At 37.2% G+C, this 25,339-nt stretch overlaps 3 protein-coding genes across 14 annotated transcripts in view; 1 reads left to right on the top strand and 2 right to left on the bottom strand.

Moving 5' to 3' along the window:
* The window catches only part of LOC126864788 (protein split ends), a 120,642-nt gene extending 103,933 nt beyond the window's left edge, over positions 1-16,709 (bottom strand). For 4 of the 5 annotated variants that reach the window (XM_050616500.1, XM_050616502.1, XM_050616503.1 and 1 more), the window contains exon 1: positions 13,691-15,854. In XM_050616500.1, the coding sequence (XP_050472457.1) occupies positions 13,691-13,773 (83 nt within the window). In that variant the 5' untranslated portion in view covers positions 13,774-15,854. Of the gene's footprint in view, positions 1-13,690; positions 15,855-16,575 lie in introns of those variants that run through there. The other variant, XM_050616504.1, reaches the window with a different exon arrangement.
* Positions 16,697-22,080, top strand: LOC126864803 (dynein regulatory complex protein 1). Of its 6 annotated transcripts, XM_050616576.1 has the most exons (12): positions 16,697-16,815; positions 17,835-17,931; positions 18,990-19,094; positions 19,251-19,601; positions 19,674-20,071; positions 20,146-20,362; positions 20,421-20,547; positions 20,620-20,834; positions 20,908-21,056; positions 21,142-21,362; positions 21,534-21,913; positions 21,987-22,080. In XM_050616576.1, the coding sequence occupies exons 4-12, from the start codon at positions 19,305-19,307 to the stop codon at positions 22,008-22,010; spliced, it is 2,028 nt and encodes a 675-aa protein (XP_050472533.1). In that variant the 5' UTR covers positions 16,697-16,815; positions 17,835-17,931; positions 18,990-19,094; positions 19,251-19,304; the 3' UTR covers positions 22,011-22,080. The 6 variants fall into 6 exon arrangements, with proteins under 6 accessions (XP_050472533.1, XP_050472532.1, XP_050472534.1 ...); XM_050616575.1 differs by lacking the exon at positions 16,697-16,815 and having other exon boundaries at positions 17,177-17,931; XM_050616577.1 differs by lacking the exon at positions 16,697-16,815 and having other exon boundaries at positions 17,177-17,931; positions 18,986-19,094; positions 19,258-19,601.
* On the bottom strand, positions 22,072-25,122 carry LOC126864850 (zinc finger protein 346-like). 3 transcript variants are annotated; one of them, XM_050616692.1, is made up of 6 exons: positions 24,897-25,122; positions 24,398-24,594; positions 24,075-24,225; positions 23,983-24,012; positions 22,862-23,001; positions 22,072-22,791 (listed from the first exon to the last, which is right to left on the bottom strand). In XM_050616692.1, exons 2-6 carry the CDS (start codon positions 24,584-24,586, stop codon positions 22,624-22,626), a joined length of 678 nt encoding a protein of 225 aa, XP_050472649.1. In that variant the 5' UTR covers positions 24,587-24,594; positions 24,897-25,122; the 3' UTR covers positions 22,072-22,623. The 3 variants fall into 3 exon arrangements, with proteins under 3 accessions (XP_050472649.1, XP_050472651.1, XP_050472650.1); XM_050616694.1 differs by having other exon boundaries at positions 24,087-24,225; positions 24,897-25,119; XM_050616693.1 differs by lacking the exon at positions 24,897-25,122 and adding an exon at positions 24,704-24,844.
* Between the last annotated feature and the right edge of the window lie 217 nt (positions 25,123-25,339).

The following is a 25,339-nucleotide window of genomic DNA, read 5'->3' as shown; positions in this document are numbered from 1 at the left end:
ACGTTTATCGGATACGATACGCCTCGTGAGATCCGTATAGAACAGGCGCCTTTTATAGTACTAGGTTTTTTCTTTTTTAACCTAGACTAATAGATGACTCACGTGAATTTGAGGTTATGTTACTTAACTGTAACCATATCGCCATATACGAATAGAGGTTAAAATTAAATATAGCGGTATTCGTCGTAAGAATGAAAAGCTTTTAGTTGTTTAATTCTAAAAATAGCGTTGTTCAATTACCTGCAAAGAGAAACAAGTACTCTATTTAGTTAAATGCTCCTTCATTTGCAAACAATTAAACGCATTATGCGAAGGAAAACTAACGAACGAAAATGTTCTTTCGCGTATCGTTAACACGACGTTTACAGATATATCGTTCGAGATAAAATTCCAACGAAATCTATTACATCTCCAAACCTAAACCAAATTCCTGTACATTAAAGTGTCGAAAAAATACGATATAAAAGCGACGCTTCTTGCCTCGATGGCTATCGATTCTTCTAGTTGGTACAAAAAAAAAAAAAAAAAAAAAAAAAAGAGGAAAAGGGAACGCGTACATATAGCGTGGAATATTCGATCGAACTTATATTTTCCTATTTCCGCGCGGGCATTATTCCTTCCATTGAGAGCGTTCCCCGTTTTCCGTCATTACCCCGAAAGACTTCCAAGTGTATGGTAAGCGCGTTGCAGAATAAATCAGGGTTTTCACGGGGCCCGAGGAGCGGATGGTGAACATGGTCGATCGAAAAACGGCGAGATTTTCGTGATGGCTGCCACTTTGCTCTCTTGCCGATGGAATAAGTGTGTCACGGCCAGCCGGTAGTAGGAACGACGCTCGTTCAGTCGAGCCAGGAAAGCTTCTGTACCGATATACACGACCGAAAGGTGAGTGTACAGCAAAATGCTGCCTTTGTACGTGTACACCAACCTCTGGCTGTATATCGCAGTGTGTACGTGTATGAACGCGAAGGATACATACAGAGGAGCGACGACTATTCTATATAGAAGTAATACATAGCAAAAGCCGTTGCAGGTGGAGGAGGGTTATTACGATCATCGTCTTTCTCTCTTCCTCTATCTCCCTCTCTTTCTGTCTCATTTTGCCTTCCGCGCCAAGCCTCCTTCTATCTCTGTTGCCTGCTTCTCGACTCGCTCTCTCTCTCGATGTGCCAGACTCATTTAACCTTTACGAGGCAGAGTACGACGGAGAAGAAGGAAGGAAAGAGGACTCTGTATGGGAGGCTAGCAAGCAGCACGAAAGGATCGGTCGTCGTCGAGAGTTGACCCCTAAGTCATCCCACCGGCGTAAAGCATTTCTAATTTAGCGAATTAGAAATCTCAGCGTTCTGCTCTTCGGATCGCGATGGAAAAACTGTATGCGCGCACCAGCTACGGAAATGGGCGAACAAAGAGAAATCTAAGTTATTTATGTAGGCGATACGTGCTCAGAAACGTAGTAGAGTAATTGTGAACTAAACGCGGTGTCAATGAGATTCGTACGTTGTAAAGCGTCGTAAATTCTTCGTTCTCGTCGTAAAGTGCAGAAAGAAGAAGAACATTCTATCGCGATATACGTATGTAACTTAAATTAGTATTAGCATACTTTACTCGTTAACGCTGTAAGTTTACGTACACGTATGGGCGTAAGGTAATAATCCGTATAAACATGCCGTTTTGCGTATAATATGTGTAATATGCTTAAATATGTACTATTACATTAGCATACTATCTATAAAGCTACGTATTAAAAACGATAATAGAAACACTCTATAAGAAGCACCGCGTGCCACCTGCTAAAGATTATACGATCGTTAAAAATGATAATACGAGTGATATAATAATATAATATCAGCATTTTTCAACGAGTTTAACGATCTGTTACAAAACGAGTCGATACGTGTATCGAATCTCATGGATGATACCTATAGTATTCATTTTGTTTCCATTCGCACACGCACAGCTTTTCATCCAAACTTTTAGATATATATTTTATAACAGAATATCTATATGTGCTTGTTCGTACACGAATATCGTGTAGCTCGAATGAGAAGAATTCGTAAGATATTCGTATGCGAAATAGTAGTCGACGATTAATTTAACTTTATCGTTTAGCGATCGGCTTCCTACAAACATCGGCCTTTTCCAACTCGAACAAGGATCCACGCTGAGAGTTTCTCTCGTTAGATGCGTACAGGCTTGGGCGACACGGTAGTCCTACACCGGCGCTCCTTATGAATATTTATTGTTCGAGGGCCCGGTTGTACACTTTCTTCCGTATCCACGCGGTTATTCCGCAGCAACCATTCGATCATACATAAGTGCCCGCAGCTTCGTTCTATTCGTTGGTTTCTCCGTATACAAAGAGGCCTCGACAATGAGAAGGTGAACGAAAGGCAGCGGAGGCAGCAGCGAGTGCGGAGGTGGCAGAGGCACTCGCAAAGGAGTCGTTGAACTACAAAACAACAGACGTAGACGACCGGCCTAAAAACGCTGCAGGAAGAGGCGGCCTCTCGATTTGTCTCGCTCCGTGCCTGCTAATTGCTGCTTGCGTTTTTGAACCTCGAATGTCCTTCTTCCTCTACTTTTTTTCTCGGGCTATCCAACGATAGAGCAATAAGAATGAACCCTCGAACGCTTTATCATCGGGTCATTTCATAAGTAAAGGGCAAAAATGTTGGAAATATTTCTCGAAGTGATTTTTAGTTACTGCAAGATCGTGTAAGTACTTAAAAAATACGTCATGTAAAAAGACAATGGGTAAACGATGTTTCCTCGTGTCGAGGACAAACGATGAAATTATTAACTAGGATAGTAAATAATTCTTTTGTATATAGCTCCTTAAATAATTAACGACGCTCGAGGCCTACTCGTTCGCAAGATATAGGCGTTACGTAACTCGAGCAAATTAACATTGGGAATAAAGACAAGGATTAAAATGTCCACATTGTTGAATTAGTTAATACGCGATCCGAGTTCCTTTACTCCTGGTTCGCTGTACAATTGTCTAAACATTTTCGATATAGATCAGTTTTCGTGCATCGTATCCTCGTTCAGCTATATGCAATTTCGAGTTCGTAATATGTATCGTTCGGTCTGTGTTAACGAGACAGACATAAATTCATAAAAAGGTTGGCAATAACGGCTGTAAATTGGGACGGAAGAATTCGTTCCATCGAGACGTAACGTTTTAATTTGCTTTTAGTTTAAGCACCGTAATTTATGAATGACAAGAGAGAAACGATGAAGTTTCTGTTAACGCTCGGTGTACCTATACCACCCGAGAAGCGTGGGCTGTCTTATTTCGCTTTCTCTAAACATGCATACGCACGCGTGTAATTGCGAAACTTCTCTGAATGAATCTAGATTCCTTGACGAAATTGTGTAACTCGGAGCGCGAAACCGGGAAAGCAAATCGATCCTCGAATAGGTAAGAAACCGTGGAGACACGATACCGAAACACGATATTCCTGTGCTTTTAAAACGAAATATTGTCTTTCCGAGTTACATTACACCGCTAAATAATAATCGCATATCGTAGTTCATACGATTGTACTAGCTTCGATCGTGTCACAAGGCTAACGGCTAACATCGTATTCAGGTTTAAATAGACAATAAAAACGCATAAATGAGAACGTTGCTTACTGGTGGTCGGTCGAGGAGAACGTCGTCTCTAGACCGTTGTCCCATTAATATGCGAAGAAACGTGACGTAGCTTCGCGTCCTCGATAGAAAATCGATGCTTCGAAATCTATGTTTAACCGCGATAATTTTGTCTGCAATTTCGAATACACCTGGCTAACGTTCTTGTTTCCGTTGCGGACGATGTTAATCCTTAACTGGTATATCAATTTTCGAATATTTCGTGTTTCAGGTAGAAACGAGAACGCCCTATTGTGTCCTAATAACGACGAAATTATCACCTTTTCAGAAGCTTACAATAGGAATTTTACCTTTTGTTAAGAAGATTGTACCTGTAATCCTTTTAGAAAATTTCTACAGCTTATACCTCCGTTTCTCTTCTAGCAGTTTCTAGTTACCGACGAATCTTTAACGCATCTATAAGGTTTGTTAGCAACGTTTTGCCCGTTTTTACGCGCTTTCTCTTAAGCGGCAGCTTGTTTCACTTTGACACAACATCTTTCCATTTGCATATACGTATTATGCAAAGAACTTTCCAACTAACGAACTGCATATACATCGATTGGAAAGAAAGAATCGAGAAATCGCTGCTAGTTGACCAATCGATTTATTAGGACTAAACAAAGCCAACGTGAACGATGATCCAGCTGGAATTTCGTTAGATATTATATAGTAATCACAGGATCGTATACACTCTCTCGAAACGAAACGCATGCGATTTTCTCTGTTCTAGAAACGATCCTAATTAGACTAGTGACGTAACCACTAACGTGCATGCATCGCAAATGGCTCATTACATTATTTCTATTCTATTTTGTTATCATCCGTGTCCGTATACATTTTCTCCGGCAAGCAAGTTTCATTTTTACCGAGTATATAGATACTCTGACACTATGTTAATCGCCGCTTTTAATTACTTTGTACGTTAAAGTCGATCGTTTCCTTTCTAACGATATAAGCTGGCTTGTAGTATGATCCGGTGATTTGGAGGTCCAAGTTCGTCGAAACGAAAAACAAAATTTCGTTAACGTGGCAAAGATTCGATGCGTGAGATGTTATATTTTCTGGAACGGCCGTTTCTCGAAGCCCCATTTTCGAGGGTTCTCCTCGCTATAAGGTGGTTTTCTCGAACGTTAGACGTATATATATACGTGTATATACGCTATATGGACAAGGGGTTGCAATGCCTCGTGTGACGCAGCAGCAAACCGAAGGGTGGGGACCTTGGCGTGTATGTACGCCTTCTCCCTACCGTATATAATGCTCCCTCCTTTCTCGCCCTTCCCTTCGCCGCTTCCCTAACCGCCCACCTTCTGGCTCTCCCCATCGCCCCTATTCTCCCCACCGATATTCACTCCCGGCGCCCCTCGGTGTATCCCAGCGACGTTGCCGGGTGTTACATAATAGCCGTGCGCCGTTGCCAGTTTTACCAACAACGTGCAACGTTGCCAACTTGAACTGGTGTACCATGTCGGTACAGCTTGCCTGCCTGCCTGCCGGCCTATCTTGCTTGCTTGCTTGCCTGCTTGCTTGCCTGCCTGCCTGCCTGCCTGCCTGCCTGTCTGTCTGTCTGTCTGCCTACCTACCTATCTACCTACCTACCTACCAGAATCTGGCTAAGCTCACACTAAACCCGTATCCAGGATCTTTGGACATAGCTTTCGAAGCTTGTAATTAAACGTGGCTTCGTAAAATTGGGAAGAACAAAAAGTAACGCGGAATAACTTATTATTTATGATAACATTTAATATCGTTGAAATTTAGTAGTTATAACAATCGCATATGTATGTTTAAGAAATTTTCTATGGGAAGAACGACTGTAACGAAGAATTTAGTCGCACCCCAACGGTAGAAGAATTGAACTTGAAGTCTATTCGCATCGTAATGGAAATCGATGTTACGTGAGTTTTTCTTGCGAAACGCTATACGTTGTTACAGCTGTCAGAGATAAACATGTTTTGTCGTAGCTTGACGGAAAGCTTGGATTTTTATTATTGGGAGATACGTTTAGTTGCATCTATCGAACAGTTATTTTATACGTGCTTGGAAGAAATCGATGTCGGGACGCGTGCTTTTACCAGTGAAAAGGTGTTTGCCTGCGCCTGACGGATCTATTATGGCAATTCCCTTTGTCCCTGAGAACTTGGGCCCTACCCTAGTCCGGATGTCTTGGGCTGGTTCCGGATCTCAGATTACCGGGCCCCTCGAGGCGTTTCAAACGGAGCCTCGCTCTACTTATTCCATGCTTAAAAAATATCAACTGAATGTACTGAGAAAGAGTCCTTTGTTCTTTCTTCATACACGTACTAACCTCGTGGCTCCGTTATGCATTAATTTTGCATTAGATATGTCGTACAAAAACCACAACTGTCCATAATTTTTCATCCCATGGCGATCTTCATTGAAAAAATACAAAATATATTTGTAACAACGCATACTAAATAATGCAAGGGGCGTAGAAATATGAAAAAAATTGTGCAATTCTTCGTTTTCTATAGACAGTATCTATTTGTCGCGAACACGTAAGATCGTTCTATGGTACATCCTTCGAAACACGTCCTCTTAAGATTAAATAAACAAAAGAAAACGTGTTTTTATTCTATCATCGACAAAGACTTTTTCGGCCTATTATATTAATACGTTGGTTTTATATCTTTCGATCTCTAACAGAAAATTATTCATAAGTATATTGCATAACATATGTAACGGTACAGAATACACGATCGCCCAATAATTACGATAAGGAAACTCGTAAAATGCACCAGTTCCAGGCAGAAAAACGAAAACGAAGCCTATGTTTACGACAAAAGTATGACAACACAAATATCTTGAACATGTAATGTGTGCGATACAATTATGATGGCATAAGATCTGCGGGGAGGGATTATTTTTGAATCCGAAAGGTAGGGCCTTGAAATCTACAAAAAACGCACGTTCTGACTGGCCCCAAGATGAAGCGACGTTGCCAATTTGATGGTGATGCGCACTGCTGGCAACGTCGCTGCAAACTCTATCGATTCCAGATCTACAATTCCTCGTGAGCCCTCTGGGTCACTCGAGCACGTTTCCGTGGCACGGTACGTGACTGCAAAAACCATTGCGTCCATTACCAAAAGTTGCCATAAAAATAGAGGAATTACTCTGTTCGGATATTTATCTCATGGGAATAGCTGTTATTTCGTATTGAACATGCCAACGTTGCCCCGAAGTTCATAAAACATTCTATTAATATCAAACAATGGAACAAAAAGTTCGACATTCCGCGAAGGGAAGAGGAAAAGAAAGTTCTGCAGGCAGGTGTTTCGGTTACGCGACTACTTTTGTACGAGTCATAAGGGTACAGAATCGTAAAAGACAAATACTCAGCACCCAAGAAAAGAAATGTAATTCGTAAAATCCTAAAAAAATATTATAGAAATGTAATTGAAAATATTTCTTACGTAAGATCTCCCTTGAAAGATATTTTTTAGTTTTCTCCCATAAAGATCGTGTAATTGCCATTGCGCTATCGTTTATCAATACTCTTATGGAATGATAAAGCAATGCTAAAAATATATTATACCGTTATTTGTGAATGCTGCATACTTTAAAGAAAAATGAGGGCACTCACGTTTAACAACTATTAAACAGGGTCACTGAACGGTATACTCGTTCCATTCGATTTTATGCTACTGAACGATGCATGCAGAAAGAACGATTTGCAGGAGATTCTTGAAATTCAATTATCTACTAAAAAGTAGTTTTCAATTATATAGTGTACAAAATTAAATAACTTGAATCGTGATATACTTGTAGACTTGGTCGCTCACATTATAGAAACTATGCTTACAAGGAATTCCAATCATATTTTGCAAAATATTGCCATAAAAATTTCTATAATTTGAAGAACTATAGTTATATAAAAATCTTTCAAATTCGCTAAATAAGAATTTGCGCTAATAAAATTTATTTCAACGCTGCAATTTTTAATTCGACGTTTTGTGTCAAATAATTCTTATAAAAAATATTTCTGAAATTAAACAAATATCGACGATGCTCTTAACGACATAGTTATTTCTTAAATATTTTACCAAGAATGCTTGTTTATAGATTCCCCGCTACCTCAAATACGGTAGTATATGAAAAACAACAAACGTTCGCATAGAATTCATATCGTCAGTAATAAGAAAGCGTTGGGAATCGCTGCAAGTTTCAGCCGATATTTTTGGAACGAGTCATAGCCGTTTACCTCCTTCCCGAACTCGGCGTCTTTGCTGGTGAAAGTCAGTCGTGTGTTCTATGTGGCCAAGAGCCCTTGGAAAACATACGAGTCGTGTACATGTAGATACATCCACCTATATGTATATATGCATACGTATGTATGCATGCATGCATCTACAATAAATATTACACATCTACGATACGTATACCTTGTTATAACGGATTATTATATACATATATTATATACGTAACAAAGACGCTTGACATCTTCATAAATTATTTCAGTTAATAACAACGACCAGATGATTCACTTCCTTATCATACCAAAGAATGACTACTCCCCGATATTGAGCATAGTGTTAATCGTAGACTTAGCAATTATAACGTATCTACGAACACGACATAACATATAAAAGGAAATCATCGTTCAAAGATTTTATGATAAAAAGGTGGGACGGAAACGAGCACATAAAAAGCAATATATATTGTTACTAAATGTATATCAGGATGTTATCATTACAATCTTATTTTGACTTTTGTTCACATTCTTAAATCGTAAATAACAAATATACACAGTATGCATGTAGTTTAGCTAGCACTAGCATTTGCCATTCACACACGAAGCTACATATCTCATGACAAAGTGATAGAGTACGAGACACTATCGTAGTTTTACGAACAACTGCCACAAATTAGTATAGTAGCTTTGAAAAACAAACAAATTTTGCCGACACTTTAAAGCAAAAACCCTCTGTATCAGAATCGGATGAACAGCGGAGGAGCGACCAACCAGTGTACGAGTTCGCAGAACGATGATCGAGGCAAGTATACGGAGTGCTCCGTTTACCAAGCTGCCAACTCAGTCGCTTTAGTGTGCAAGAGGGTAAAGGATGCGACGTTGCCAGGCCAACAACACGTAAACGACCGGTACAGACGTGGCAACGGCGCGAAACGAGAGACACGCTCCGAGACGCGAAGGAGAAGGCAACGTAGTCGTTTCGGTTTGAAACGCAATGCCGGCCGCTTGCCAGATACCGTAACAGGGTCGACGGATGAAGAAATTTGGCGGTATCGACTTCTTCGTGCAGGTGTTCATCAAGAAGACCTCAATATTTGAAATCTTAAAATTCGTTTACGGCAGAACATCACGAATCTAGGAAAAATTATGTTATAGTTTTGTGGCTCTGCCTTTAGCACGAATGCCTATCGACAGTTTACACGCGAATATTAAAGCAATTATTGCAAAAGAAACGCCACGCGTTTCATATAAAAAAACGAAAATGATCGAAATGATTATCTCCTTAATGAAGATTAAAATAAATCAGAAAACACTTGTACGTGTATAAAGTTGTAGTAATGCGAGAAAATATAACAGAAATTAAATATATACAACGAAAACATGATAAAGTAAAAAAATGAGATTTTCTTAGCGTCAACATGATTATATTATGGAATTCAGAATGCAATTAACCACGTCTCAACGGCGCAATGCGTCAAGAGAACGTTCCGATTAATTGTTCGATCTTCGACCTCGTGTATACATTTATGTAAGTACGTAGGAGTTGATATCGAGTGGAGCGTTGAATCTTTCACGTTACTTTTTTTTTTTTTTTTTGAAAGAAACTTCGGTTTAGCTAAATAAAAAATTATCTAAAATATACCCCGCTCCCAAGTATATTCTGAATTTATATCGATCCTATTAATTATCTGCATTATCGACGAATCACGTCTCGTGCGTTTCACGACAAACAATTCGTTTTCGGGATATCATGTAAAATACATGATTTACTTAAGTCTTAAGGAACGGTCCGCCGAAGAAACAAGGAATTCGATTGCTGCTATAAGGAACAAACACTCATGCAGAAAACCGAATCCCCGTGTACATAGAGGATATATAACTCGGATACATATTTGTGACAGATCGTCGTATATCATCATAGGTGCACTAACACATGAAAATACGTGTGACTGGAGGTTGTCGGAGAGTCGAAGGTTTTCGGATGGGTGACGTCGAGTGGAACACGAGGACGAGGCGCAGAGGAAAGGTGGGGTGAGCATGGGGTGCAGGGGCGCGGTACGGTGTGGGGTGGGGAGAGATGGGGCAGAGTTGCGCTGGAGAAGGGGAGGTGGTCGACCACGCGCGATCAATATAACAAAATACGCCGGCAACCCCCACATACATACATACATGTACGCGTGCGCGCGCGCACACATTCTCAAACACTTTGTCAATACATCGACCCATCATGCATGTATACATACGCGCGAGCGCGCACATACAAATTGTAAATATAATCTAACGTGCACACGATCTCGCAGGTTGAGTGCGTATATACATGTACATGTATATGAATGCTGCGCATACTCTTATCTCCGTGTGACCATAAATTGCAAACGCGATACGTGTGCATATTACTTGTGCACAACCATATATACGTATGCACACTCGATGGATACAGTTATATCTCGCTTATAGCGAACGCACAGAAATTCGAAGGTATATCATGTGCCATGCGTGTATATAAGAGGGAAATTTACGTTTCGGTAAGTAGGTAGAACGCATTACACGAATACGATGCACATGCCGTGCGCATAAGAATGTACCGGATGTGCGTTTCAAAACACATTTTCAGAATCGAGATCTCTGACTTCATGCACGGTCCACGTAGGGTAACAAGCATGCTTAAGATCTGCTAGATTCCTCATTTTCGTTGGTGTTGTCCTAAATTGGTGTTGTAACGCATAGTTAAAAAAGAGCTCATAAAACTTACGTTGCGAAAAATGGATGAGATAAAATTTAAAGTGATTATTACATACATGCAGCTAATTGTACATGTACACGAAAATATTTAATACAAGTATTTGGAGTCGTTTAATAACAGAAAGTACCTCGAGTAATCACATATCATAGCGAAAACATGAATCTACTTCGTGTTTTTCTGTGAGATATCAAGCTCGTCTGGAGTTACAGTCACATGAGGTATAAAATTCAGAAGAAAATAAATCCTTATGAACACTGAATATTAAAATTTTTAATTATTTCTCACATATAAAGTTTTTATTGCCTGCATATTCTTAACCATAAAATATAAACATAAAATCATACATGAAATCAACAAACATAAAATCAATTTTTAACTATCGGAAAAATCATATTATAGAACAAAAAAGGCATACTTCTCTACGTACACTTATAAATATATCTCTTATAAGATCATCGTGGAAAAAGAAACTAACATTACAAATAAAATGAAAAATTATAAATAATGCGATAATAAAACTATGGTCGCATACACATTTTAACATTGAAGTACAAAAAAGAAAAGACATTCGGAATTATATTCTAACATATATTATTCCATTGTCTATCGCACGTTTAGAGAAACAGACGGTCAACGGCGTAACGACGCCACCCGCCATTTTAAGGACGAACCTTAAAGGCTATAACGCATGGTAGACGACCGTAAGAACAGAGCTAGTGAACAGACCAAGTATGTATGTATCACTAGCTAGGATGTAAAATGCAGCATCGCTAGTAATATAAATATTCAACAACGTGTGCATTTAGAAAAGAAAAATTAATAGCACAACAGGACTAGAATCCATAACGAAATCATGAGAAATTCATTTTCCCCTAGAAATAGGGGAATATCTTCTATTCTTTTACTACTGGAAGTCAGATAATATTACATCACGCCACCTAATCGATACAAAGTTAAATATTCTGCTTTCGAAAATGCGTTCGAGCCCAAAGAAACTATGAACTTACAGAAACATCCTTGACATTTCTTTTTCAATGTTTATGGGTATCTTGTGTATCTTAGAATAGTTACAACCTCCAAATGTGAAAGGACTCGTGATGTAACTATGAATAGAGACGATTTTCGTCGTTTACGTAACTGGTCAATAAAATTCTTAATGAATAATAATATAAATAATTAAGCAAAATAATTAAAACTCGTAGTACTACATTGTGTTCCAACTAGTATTGTACGTAGTACATAATATAATAAATGTATCAAATGCGATTTATAAGACCTATTTTTCTAAATTAATAAATCGTTCGATCGTACGTGGCAAAATTGATAATAATAAGAATAACTTTGTCAGTTTTGTGAAATTATTTACAGTAAAATAACGTACATTGTACTTATCTCAAGCTTTTGGGTATCCGAAAATTGAGCGCCACTGCGCCACGTCACCGTTAGTTTTCACTTCTGTTTTCCTACTCCGATCTCTGCTCTTTAACTATTCTGCCTGCATTTCAGGTGCATTCTTATTTTGTGTATTATACGATATTGTTCTATATGTGTAGTAAATGCGCGTATAAGGTTGTGGATATTTTTAACGGCATAACATAAAGCAAATACATCCGTACGAAACTGGATACAACCGAAACAATTCGTAAACGTAGTATGTATTATCCGTATTATTTTTTAGTACATTTAACGAATATCTATAAAATTACGAACGATACCCGGTCTAAAATACGCAAATAGTAAGTATTTTTCAAGTCGACAAAATTACGATCATACCGGTAAAAGAAAATTTTTCAAGTCCGTGCGATAGTTTATCGTGGTAAACTGAAAGAATAAAGATAAGTCCTCCCTAATAGGATATTATATATTATAATCTTTTTATTTCAATCACGATAACATATAGAACCTATTAATATATTTGTCAAAATATTAAATCGGAAATTTACTTCGATCATTCAACAAAATACTTTAAGGTTTTATGGTTTTTAAGTAAAACCTAATAAAAAGGAAAAGTTGAACGATATGTAATAACAGTGATAATAATTTTGAAATTAGGAAGCAAACGAAATGGCTTGTAATAGATTGTCAAGTTATTCGGGCGCTTTCTTTTCTAGACGCGCGAAAGGCGTGCCTAGTGGATCCACGGTTTGAGTGCCACTGTCGAACAATAACTTCGTGCCGCTGCGAGCTCTCAAAATGGCTGTCCTCAGCTATTATTACTTCGGGGAAAAAACAAATGACGGCGCGCTCACGCTACGAGAGAAGAGACAGAGCCAAGGCTCTTCTTCGTATAACGCATGCCGTGTATGCGTGTGTACGTAAGGTGTGGGTGTGTACATACGCGTGCAGGATCCTCGATCTACGTACAGAGTTAAAAACATCGAGCCAATACACCTTACGCGTGTTCCTGAATTCCGATTTTATCAAACAGATAATACCGCTCCTTTGTTATACGAACGTGTAAACAAAATAATAAGTAACAAACAGATTCGCGCGACATTTCTCTGGTTTATCGGCCATGAAATATCGTACATACATATACATATATACAACGTTGTTAGAGATTCCGGCTTGGCTAGAACCGACCGTTCTAAAGCCTGGCAAACGTTACGAAGGCACGACCGTACAGTCGCAAATTTTCGGTGAAATTATCGTTGACCGTGCCCAAACTGCAGTAACAACAAAGACAGTCTACTTCCCCCCTCCCTTAAATGTATGCACAGGATCACTGTGTATTTCTTTTTTCGGTCAGTTCGTTACACTGGACTGGAGGATTAATGGGCAAACAAGAAATATTTCGATGAGAAGGTTCGTAAATCTCGCATTAACGTTGCGAGACTCTTGTCCTTTCGTATCGACGGATACACACAGGTATGTCGAGAAGGTAAACGAAAAAATAAGATCCAAGTTCCATGCACGCTATCATATAAACTATAAGCTAGCTATATAGGTAGAAAGAACAAAACGGTGTGGCTTGGACTTCGTCGAATCGAATTGTTAGTGTGTATGTACATGGAGACATATTATATATGTAGTTATGTAAGATAGGCTTTGTTAGAAGGAAGATACAAAGGAAATAAAGATACGCTTACCGTTTGAAATGCTCTCGTATGCGATCCTCTCGGATGTTTTCCGGCAGATTTCCAACCCACAGGTGACGTGTCTCTCTAACCATTTTGCTCCGAACTCTTCATTTGGGATCGGATGTTGTGGTATCGTTTGGCGGCACTGTACAACGACACACAACTTCGCCCGACGCTAATCACAGCACACTCTCACCACACACCACCGATATTCAATACCGCCACCAGGTCGGCCAAAGGAAACCTCTCTTTTTCTCTTTGCCGACTTTCTTTTCGAATCGTTGTTTGCTCGTTTCGCCACGAAATCAATAAGTAAATAATCGATTCGGATTTGACGGCACAATTTTTCTTATTTGGATCGAGAAGAAAAAACTTTCTCGCGTGTAGCTCGCGACACACACGCGACAAGAAGCAAAGAAACCGTTACGTTACGCGTATTCCACGACGAAGGAAGGAGCTTCCTCCCACTTCGACACTCCCAATTTAATCACTGGCAACAAACAGATTATCACTAGTCACTAGCCGGAAGGTGGTGACCCCAAGCACGATGAGTGCTGTCGTCAGGGCAGCGCCGTAGAACGATCGGCCAACAAAACAGGGTGGCTACGGAGATTTCGCGATCAAATTTTTGCGTCGCTACGTACGCTGACGACAACCACGACAACGACGCCGACAACCACGACAACGATGATGACGATGACAACGACGACGACGATGACGGTGACGACAACAACCACGACGACGGCGACGACAACAACCACGACGACCACGAAGAAGTGGAGGAAGAACCTCGATAGTGGACACCACTGATGGCAACGGCTAGAAGGATCAGAACCGTCGCCGAACACCACATCGTATACCACTGAATCGCGTATGAAGAAAGGCGGTTAATCACACGTCACACTAAGCACACCGGGCACAATGCGCGGGCGATACATCCCAGCGCATATTTGCCAAGCATTATTACACTCGCGTCGATCTGCCTTGATGATTTTCAACCGTCGTTTTCTTGATATCGTACACCGATCAACAAACAGAGCCTTTCCAGATACGCTTCCAAACTCTCGCGTAAAACCCCACTTGAAAAAAAAAAAAAAGAAAACAATCGATCCACCAACGGATAGAACCGTTGATGTTTTCTTCCTGGCGAATATTAGAACGTGCAACTCTTTTCTTTTCACCGCGCACACGACACACTATATTCCTTTTCCTCTTTCCTCTTACTTTGATTTCTTTTCTATGACTTCACTAACGCGCGTAGTCGCTTCTTTCACATCACTGTATCATCACCGCTTGGTACCTCGTTAATGGTATAACACGTCAGATATATTTCGTTAGTAAAAGCGAGGCGCGGTTTCCTCTATATTTTTTCTCGCGATCGTACACAACTCGCCGTGTCACATAACGTGCATTGATCGAGAAAATTAATGGTACTATTAGTGCAACTCGATCGCTACGATGCACGCTTGTATATGTACGTCTTAAACGCACTCGCTTCGTTCACTCGGGCCATGTAACGCGGATGGAGCTGGCTTCGCTCCTTCTCACTGCACTACACTACTCAGAGTGACGTCACCGTGGCGGGAGCGTAGTATGGCTCGCTGGCTAGTATCGCTGTTGGCTGCGTGGTGGGGGATACCACGTAGGGGAACGAAACGAGTCTACCTCGAAAAGCAGCGACTTGCAATCGCGATCGTCGCACGCCAGCCGGTGAAGTGTACCCATGGTGGGGGAAACTTTTCGTACATCCCCGTAGGGGAGAGAGTTGGAGGGACTCGTTCGAATCGAAGCAAGGACAGGTAGGGAGAGAGAACTCGGGTCTCCAGGAGAGAAGGGATAACGGGTCGAACGAGCTAACCCGAACCCCCGAGCCGCGCGTCGTCCCTCACCGTCTCTTCCTCTCCTCTCGTCTCTTCACTTCGCCTCTTTTCCCCCATTCTCCGCTGGCGAATCGTCCCGCACCCCGTGTTCTCCTCTATCCTCTTTTCTCCTCTCTTCTCTTCTCTTCCTACTCCGTAATCTCTTCGTCTTCTTCCTCCTACCTTGTGCCTCCTCCGCCGACGCCACTCATCCGCCATCTTTGTTCCACGCTCTCTATCTCTTTCTCTCTTTCCATTCCGCTCTCACCAGGGCCGGTTTAGGGGCAGCCAATTACCCGGGGCATCGGTACTTTCTACCAAGAATAAAGACGGAAAATCGGATTATTACGAAAATAAAAGTACTTAACTCTTGTGACGTGCTCTCTAATCAAGGAAGTAACGATCAAACAAACGCGTCGGTTCGATGCTGTGTACAACCTATTAAAATATTTTCTAGTTCAAACATGAACGGTCTTTGTATACGAATACCTTGGATACAGAATACATACGAGTTACGATATAAAAAATTTATGTATACACACTTCTATTTTGTTTGATATCGCGATGCTATTTTATCTACGATACAGGCAAAGTTTAGACACGAATCATGGAACGGGACATGATGTAACGAGGAATTTTATTTCTTTCGAATACGCTAATTTAACAAGTTATAGAGGTCACGCTGCGATGCAATTTTTATAAATAACGTTAATTACCGCGTAAGACATATAAACATAGAATACCAAAATGATATCGAAAATTTATGTACGTTCTTTGGGCGTTGTATTTCTAATCGTATATATTTAATTTCACTGAATTATCACTTATTTTTGCTAGTATCGTATTCAAAGTTCAATCGAGATAGGGGAATAATGCGTTTTGAAGCGGTATAAGGCACCGGAGTGCATCGAGCCAGACCTGGCCATGCTCCATCTTGTTTCCGCTAAAATCGCGTCGAAGTCGTAGATTCATGGCGTCGATCTAGTGCTGCGAATTCACGAGACGTATCGTTCGTTTGTCTTTTACGTGTCGTACCTTCTTTTAATGCTTCGCAACGGTTCGTTCGTATGACATTAACTCTATTGGCGACAATATCAAACATCCGTTTGTCGGTTAAAGTACGTCATCGAGGCTAGAGAAAGCGATTTCCGTCGCACTCGAATTGCTTCGTCCGAAAACGAAGGCAGTTTCACGACTGTTTTGTAGTTGAGAACGCTTTGAACGAGAAACGCCTATTGCGTGTTCTGTACCGGTGATTTATAGGCACCTTCTAACGTACAGTACCCATATACCTATACATAAAGATATTCTCTGTATTAAATTGTAAATGGTATTGTAGTACAATAAAATATTATGAGGGCTTTTCACAAATTATATTGCTAAATAAGACTTTATGAGTTTACATTATAATACCATATATTTATTATAATTTTTTTCTATATAATTTACGTCTTAAATCTTTCACTTATTTTTAATGTCTCGATATAAATATATATTTATAATGACTAACGAATAAAATACAATGAAACAATAAGAGATTCATGTAAAAATATTAAATATTTTACTTTTTTATATTTCTTTACCTCAAATGGATAGTGATAAACAGCGTAGATTAAAGAACTCCCGAAGTTTAAATTTTGTACAAGATACTAGTTTAATTACTAAAGCAGTAGTGCAAAAATTAAATACTGCAAGAGCAATTAAAGTGTTAGAATGAATAATGTGAAAAATGTCGATAACAATGGATTTGTATTTTGGTATACTTGCAATTTGATTTTGCGACGTATAATTTACCGAACCTCGATTGGATTATTTTAGAACTATATCTTTGTTTGCGTTATATATATATCTTTTATTTATCTTTTATTTATCGAGACATATTGTTTTTTTAATTGCATAAGACGGCATAAGTGACGGTGGCGACAACCTCCAATGAAGCAATCTAATAATTATCTTACAGTCGTACACTCAGTGCCACCTGTAGGAGAGATAAATATTACAAACTTATTACCTACCAACAATAAGCACGAGTAAAATAATTTCATATCGAACAAACAAAATTGTTTATTCTATGTAAGCACGTAATTGCAATCTTTGGTTATCAGTTCTTATACATCCATAATATCTAACCTTTTTCGCAGTATGTCTATTTTTAATATTCGTACGAAGTAATTTAAGATGTATGAGTATTAATCTCTTAATTTCAATCTTAGTCATATATTTTTTCACGTATATTATCGCGCATCTAAGTAAAAGAAACATGTCATTGCAAGATAAACGTTCAGAAATTACAGTACATACAGAAGAACCATCTATTTTATCATACGATGCAAACGAGCGGAAGTTGGCACGCAGACTTCGTATACAACGACGTATACAAGCACGAGATAAGTAAGGGTCGTATAACATTTCAATAAAAGTATCTTATATAGTAAATATATTAATACCATACATTTTCTTTCAACGATAGTAGAAGAAAGATAATAAATAACAATGAACTCGATCGTATTTTCATATATTCTGAGCGTATGTATGTAGATGTGGGCAGAATTGTAAATCAATTGTTACCTTGTCTTATTTGACTAATCATTAAATAACTAATTAGATGTCAGATAATATATAAAACTGTTAGGCAGCAGCATCGGATGCGATCAGCAATCTAAAACTGGTCGTACATCGGTTAAATTTACTGGTAAAGCGGAATAGTTGTAGGTTAGTATATTTTGATTTAATTTTGTTATGTCTACAATGCCATGTAACAAAGGCCATGAAAACGCAGAAAATTTAAGGAACGCCGGACTATAGTTGCGAATAATTTTTGCATAATTACACGAAATCTTTTCATGCTGCTTACAATGAGAACAGATGATGCAGTGTATTTACATACATTTGTACATCTACGATGATTTGACAACCAAAGGCTAATTAAAAATACAGAACATAATATACATAATTAGCTGAAATGTTACATAATCTTATAATTTTGAACATTATCGAAGGGTCTAAATTAAAAATACAACAACTAGAATCTAAATTAAAAACTTGAAATTACCGGAGGATTTTAATTAAAAATTCCTAGATGTACGTATCTACATTTTTTGATTTTACTTTAACAAATATATTGATATATTAAAATATATTAAAAAATGTACATACACAAGGATTAACAATTTGTAGAAACAGGCGTGAAAAATAATCGATATACGTTTTATCTCTCTCATATATGTTTCGAACAGATTGATACACTGAAAAGCTACTTATATAGTTAAATCGTTCGTTAAAAGATACGCAGCCTATGCGTATAAACGATCTAGCTTTAATTTTCGAAATATCGAGGAACACGCATTTTTCATTCGTAATCCCGATAGCAGAGATAGAAAAAGTATATCTATCTCATAGATACCGCTTCAGAGAGTGAAAAGAATTAACGCTATTCCGATGTTAGACAGATAAAAGATCAAGATGAAGAAATCGAGGAAATAACTCCTATCGAGAAGCAAATACTCGATAGCATAGAAGCCTTGGACAAATTAGCCGCAGAAGGCGATGAAGTGGTATGTATGTGCGATTCGAATCGCAAATAATTATTTTTCAAGAAAATACACTTGAAACTCTCTCGAGTCAACAAGTAACCAATTAGGATGATAACTCATAATTGCTTGGACGTAAGAATCGCGAGTTAACGAACGATGTTTTATCACGTGATGTAGGTTACAGGCATCAGAGTGGCGAGTGACGCGAAGGAACTGCAAAGACGAAAAGAGATGCGAGAGAAGAGAGAAAGATTATTGGAGGTACTCGAGGAGGAAGATAAAAAATGCACGGAGAAATATCGCGAGATTACGGAAAAATGGCCTGTTATACTTGCATCGAAACATCCGCTGGATATTCACGAAGAGTTGGAGAGTCAAAATGCCAAGTGTCTGGAAATCTTAGAGAAGAAGGACGCGTTGATCGCGGAATTGAAACAAGAACTTGATAACGCTGATCTACAGTACGCCGAGGATGTAAATAAACAGAACGAGGAGATTGATTTGCTTATCGAAAGGATGGAAAACCAAGTGAGTAATAGGCGTCTCGAAGCCTTTTGTTTTATACATTTCCAACCGATACATGCGAAATGTTTTCTTTAGATACGAATAATGAGCAAAGCTTATCGCCGAGAGGTAGAATTGATCGAAAGTGTCATCGAAATGGAGCGGAAAATACTTTTGGAATCTTCTTTGGAGAAGTGGAATGTATTATTTAAGCAGCTCAATGACGATACATTCAACGCGAGGAAAAAAAGGAAGGAGGTAATGCGCGAGTATGAAGAGGAAATGCAGAAAGCGATGATACAGCATCAAGAAGAGTTTAGGAAACAAAAGATTATGTTTGAGTTAGAGATACAGAACCTTCAACAAGAGATACAGAATATGAAAGCCTTCTGTATGATGAATACCGAGAAATTGGATTATAATTATGCGGTGCTGAAACGGCGAGACGAAGAGAATACTATCGTAAAGAATCAACAGAAAAGAAAAATTAACAAGTACGTGCCAACGTTAAATTACTCGTCCTGATAATTTCAGTCGAGTGAGCCGAACGGGTCTATTTACGTTTCAGGCTTCAGGATGTTATTAATAATTTAAGGAAGACTTACACAGCACTGGAAGAGTCGACCAGGACGGAAATTCAAAAGATCACGAATCAAATACTAAAGTCGCATACAGCTATATTAGACTTGGAAGAGAAGTCGAACCATCTCACAGTCATCAACGATAAAAAGTACATGCAAATTTGGGACATGAATATCGAAACTGCGAACGAATTAGTCGATAAGGTACGATAACAATGTGTAATTAATGGGAATAGTCTCGTTCGGTGATTGCATATTTCAGATTTTAACGGCAGATAGAATTATACACGAACAATTGTTAATAATGGAGTGGCAACCACCGGAGGTAAAGTTATTGAAAAAGGAAGAATTACCGTCGTATTGCGGAGCGATGTGTGCCTTGAAAGCAGGTAAAATTTACTTAAAGAATGATTTATTTAAAAGATCAGACGATCTGCAAAGTTCTTTGATCTTCGTTCAAGAACAAGAGGAAGCCAAAAAACGAAAAACAATATCTAAATCATATAAACCAACGACTATCTTAGAAGAAATTAATTTAGAACGACGCTTATTAAATCATATTCTTAAACTAATTTCCGAACACTGTGATTACCTTATCGAAGACACTTTGAAGAATTTACTCTCCGATTACACAGAAGAGGATAAGCTATTGATTCGATTGGATAAAGCATTTGAGGTGATGTTTTCCATATAAATAATATCATTATCGTGTTGTTATAAGTTAGTTATAAACATAATTGAATTTTTAGGCTCTAAAAATTACAGCCGAAGAAGAACTTCAATTTTTATTGAATTTTTTCTTACCGTATGCATATTGTCCCACGTGTACGGTTAAAACTATAAGCACACCGAGTGTTTGTGGACAGTCTGCAGAAATTACGGAAAGTTCTTCGTCCCTGTACGTGATGTATCGTTGATCTTAAAAGGAAAGTCATAAAATTGACGTTAACTGTAATAAAATATATCAATAATAAACATTTCAGAGCCACTATTTCTGATGTTTGTGGCAGCGATACACTTAATACGAAAGAAGCTAAGTTAGTGGCAGCTATGGAAGAAGTACTTTGTTGTGAAAAACTACACGATGATGGTCATGAAAGTGACATTGTTATGAATAGAAGCGTTCCTTCGACCGAAACACCGCCTGTTAATACAGAAGTTGTATCGACTTGTGTATCTGAAGGCATTATCGAAGTTACTGACAGTGCGTAACTGAAATTGATCTATTCAAATTTTTTCTCAATATTACCAATTTATCAAAATAACTACTCAATTTATTTCCTTCTGTTATTTATTAATCTTGTTGTTATTGTTGTTACTACAATTATTGTTATTATGTTACTACAATTGCGTATATTAGTTTTTATTCTTGTAGCAGATGGCGAACCAAAACGATCATTAACCTGCGATAAAGGCCATTTGTTGACAATTGAAACTGAATTTGTCTCAAGTGCGTTAAAAGAATTTGTGGAAAGATACGAGTTCGTTAAGAAAGAGGTATCACCTGATAAAAAAGTAATTAAAGAGAAAGTCACGATATCACGTAATATAACGGACGACGATATAACTGATTTTTGGGAACGATATAGGAATATTTTTCCGAAAGATAAAGAAAGACTATGGGATAATCTATTGATTGGTCTTAAAAAGTATTATGAAGTGCTAAAGGAAAGGCATCAATTAAATGCTGAGACGCAATCGTTACGAAAACAGAATGCAGAAATGCGTCGTTTATTAAGCAAGTATACCACACAGGTAATGCTAAAATAATATAAATGAAATATTTCCTTGTTAACTTAGGTTTACATTACGTATATCTGAATTTCAGCCTGAAACTACCATAACGCATTGAAAAGAAAACGGAATTTCGACAACAAAATTTTTATGTTGTAGGATTAATAAAAAATTATTAATTATTATTACTTACAACATTATATATTTTTCCATTCATTTTTAAATGAACATATATACATTCATACATTACATCGGTACCTTCTTGCGCTATTTTATCTAATATCAAATACAATGTCAATCTTTCAAACGTATCTTAGTTTTTAATGCAACATCGGCACTTTGTACAATTTGTTTTTAAAACTTTCCTTAATTATTAAATACATCTGACAAAAATTTACATGTGATTTCCAATTGAACTAATTGTGTTTCAATTATATGTATATTTATATTATATCCTGAAGAAATAGTGCAAAGAGAAAAGTTTATATCTTAACGTGGCAGAGCCTCCAATGGTCGTGAATTACAAAATTATATATAACATTGTGTATTTACTTATTCGTATATGTGAATGTCACTTAATGTTCAAAATTTAAGTATCAAATTAATTTCGACGTTTAAAGAATCATGATCCTACTTGGAATGAATTATTCTTCTTGGAAAGAATAAAACATGTACTTAAATAATTCATATGAGTATTAAAATAGAGATATTCATCTTATTACGTTATTTTCCTATGTCTGATTCGTGAAACCCCCTGGTACAAAATTGTTCGATAGCGATTGAACGAAATTCTTAGGATTTACACCAGGCTTAGGTTTTTTCCAATATGGCAAAAATCTTTTTTTCTTTTGAGTCCTAGCTTGTTTTAATTTACCAGTATGCTTTTTCGATGTTATATGCTACAATTAAACATAAATTATATCATTAAAAGGTTAGTAATATTTATTTACCTTATTACTGATAACATACCACATTGTATTGCATCTGAGAATTGAAGATTTTATTACACATGCTGCATGAAAGCGATACGCCTTTAGACACAGTGTTTTCTTGGATATTCATAGTTGCAGATGTCACTGAACTGCCAACATCTTTGTCAGTCCACCCACCTAAGCATCAATGTGCGATCAACACTATCTATGTATCACAACCGCTGAAGCGGTTATATGTGATAATAAATCAGCTTGAACACTACATTCATGCCATAGAAAAAGCAACCATTAATACAAACATTATTAACAAAAGACCACCGTAAGATTTTAATGATGTGTATATGTATGTGTGTAGCAAATTTTACCTCTTCAAAATAAAAAAAATGTATTTATAATATATTATTTTATGTAAATTTTCTCATAAAAATTTTTGATTTTTCATTTGTGTTACATAATTGGGAAAGGTATTACAATTTATACCTGCTATTGAACATAAACGAAATGTAGTTAATAAATGGTTTTGTACAAGAAACTAATAATTGATTTTAATTCTATTATGATTTAAACACTGGATTATTGAAAATTATTGTTTTATAGAAGAAAGTTAAGGATAGGAGTAAAAGAGAAATGTAAGAAATAGCAAAATGCATTTGCACATTATATATTACTGAAAGGGATACAGTGAAACTGAAAAGGAGACAAATTATTTTGTAAACAATGTTAATTTTATTAATTATAATATGTAACTAATCAACTCGTTATCACGTTATTATTTTGTGGCGATATACTCAAAGACAAATCAGTAATAAACAATAAATATACAATTTCAATTTGGTAGTATATAACAAACATAATAAATAAATAACTAATAATAAATACCAAATTATGATGTATAAATTATAACGAACATGAAAGTATCACCAAGCATTTCCATATTGATTGGCAAATGAAAGCTTTTAGGCAGAATTAAGTCTCTATTAGTTCATAAAAACAAGTGGAAAGCAAAAGTAAGCAGCAGTGTTAAGCATGCAAATGTAAATAACAATAAAGAATAAATTAGTACAGCAACATTCTTTTCTATTACTTTATCCATACACAAAGTGCGACTACATTTAAGCCCATATGGTAGCGGCTTTCGTACCATATAACGTGTATTACCTCTCATAGCTTTCTTTTTGTGCCGGCTCCCTATAGAAAATAAAATTTATTTAATACGTTAAAAACGTACAAAGGTATGAAATAAATCTTACTTTGTAATATACCATTTAAATGTGTTTGAAGTTGTTGTATTGAGTTTAGACACACATTACACACATTGCATTTCAATCCATTTGTTTCTTCGTCTTTTGTAAATGCTACTTTGGTTTCTTCAAGAGATGCCATTATATTTTTGGATCTAATCTGTAAAACAAGCATATGTCTCTATCTGATCTGATGTTGTTTTATATACGTTTTAAAATTCATGAATGATTCTTTTTATTGCATGTGTGTTACCTCATACTTCAACTTTTCGTGTCTGTATTTAAGTGTCTTATAGTAGTATAGTATGATTCGTTGCTTTACTTGCACAAACCTGTTTAGCATGACGCGCTCCTTGTAAATGTGTATCTAATACTGTTTGACTGGTAAATGAAAGATCACAATCATCACATCGAACAGGGGGTTTCTTTGTAGGTAAATTTCCCATTATATTATCTACTACTGCTTTGGTTACTGGATCATTCAGGCCAGGACTTATTACGCTTTCTGACGATACAGCCATTTTTGGAACTAAAAGTTTCATATAGAAATCAGCGAATTTATCAATAAATTAAAATTAAATTGTTATCAAGTTCAAATTTTATTTTACGATAATATAGGAATTAAAAGTTATGGTCACCTGTTATATTGTGCTGAAATTGAAACGGTTATACTTCTTTTTAAAGTTACAATAGGTGTGTACGAGATATATTAATTTCAAATAGAGGTTATTATTATTAACATTATGGAATATTATCAAAAGAACTAATATTGTAACATATACATATACATATACATATAAATTATTGAATTATATATTATATAAAGCGTACCTATCTGTTGAACTTTGTATATCGGAATCAGATACACCACTGTTTAGTTTCTGTATTAAACTTTATATTTTCTTAATGAATTTCGAAAAATACTTAGAGGGCAGCAATGTTTATAAAGTTTATAAATGGGTTATCTCTTTAACACTTTTGATACAAATTCTCGAGTTGGTTGCCTGCTTTTTTTAGGAACATTATATTCGGGTAGTAGCAGTTTCTCTATTAGTGGTTCAATATTACATTTGATAGGCCCCGAGAGTTCCTAGAATGTCGTCACTTAAGGCGCGTTTAGTAATTGTATTGTAAACTAAAATACTGCGCACAATTAATTTAATATAACGCGTAAATATTTGAAACGAGATACGCGTATTAAATCGAATTAATGCAACAATAAGAAATAGTATTTCAAATTACTACTTTATAACATTCTAATACTTGATAAACAA

The sequence above is a fragment of the Bombus huntii genome, chromosome 4 (genome assembly GCF_024542735.1).
Source record: "Bombus huntii isolate Logan2020A chromosome 4, iyBomHunt1.1, whole genome shotgun sequence".
In the NCBI taxonomy this organism is placed as follows: Eukaryota; Metazoa; Arthropoda; class Insecta; order Hymenoptera; family Apidae; genus Bombus; species Bombus huntii.
Note: the sequence above shows the minus strand (reverse complement) of the source record. Positions and strands in the feature narration are given on the sequence as shown.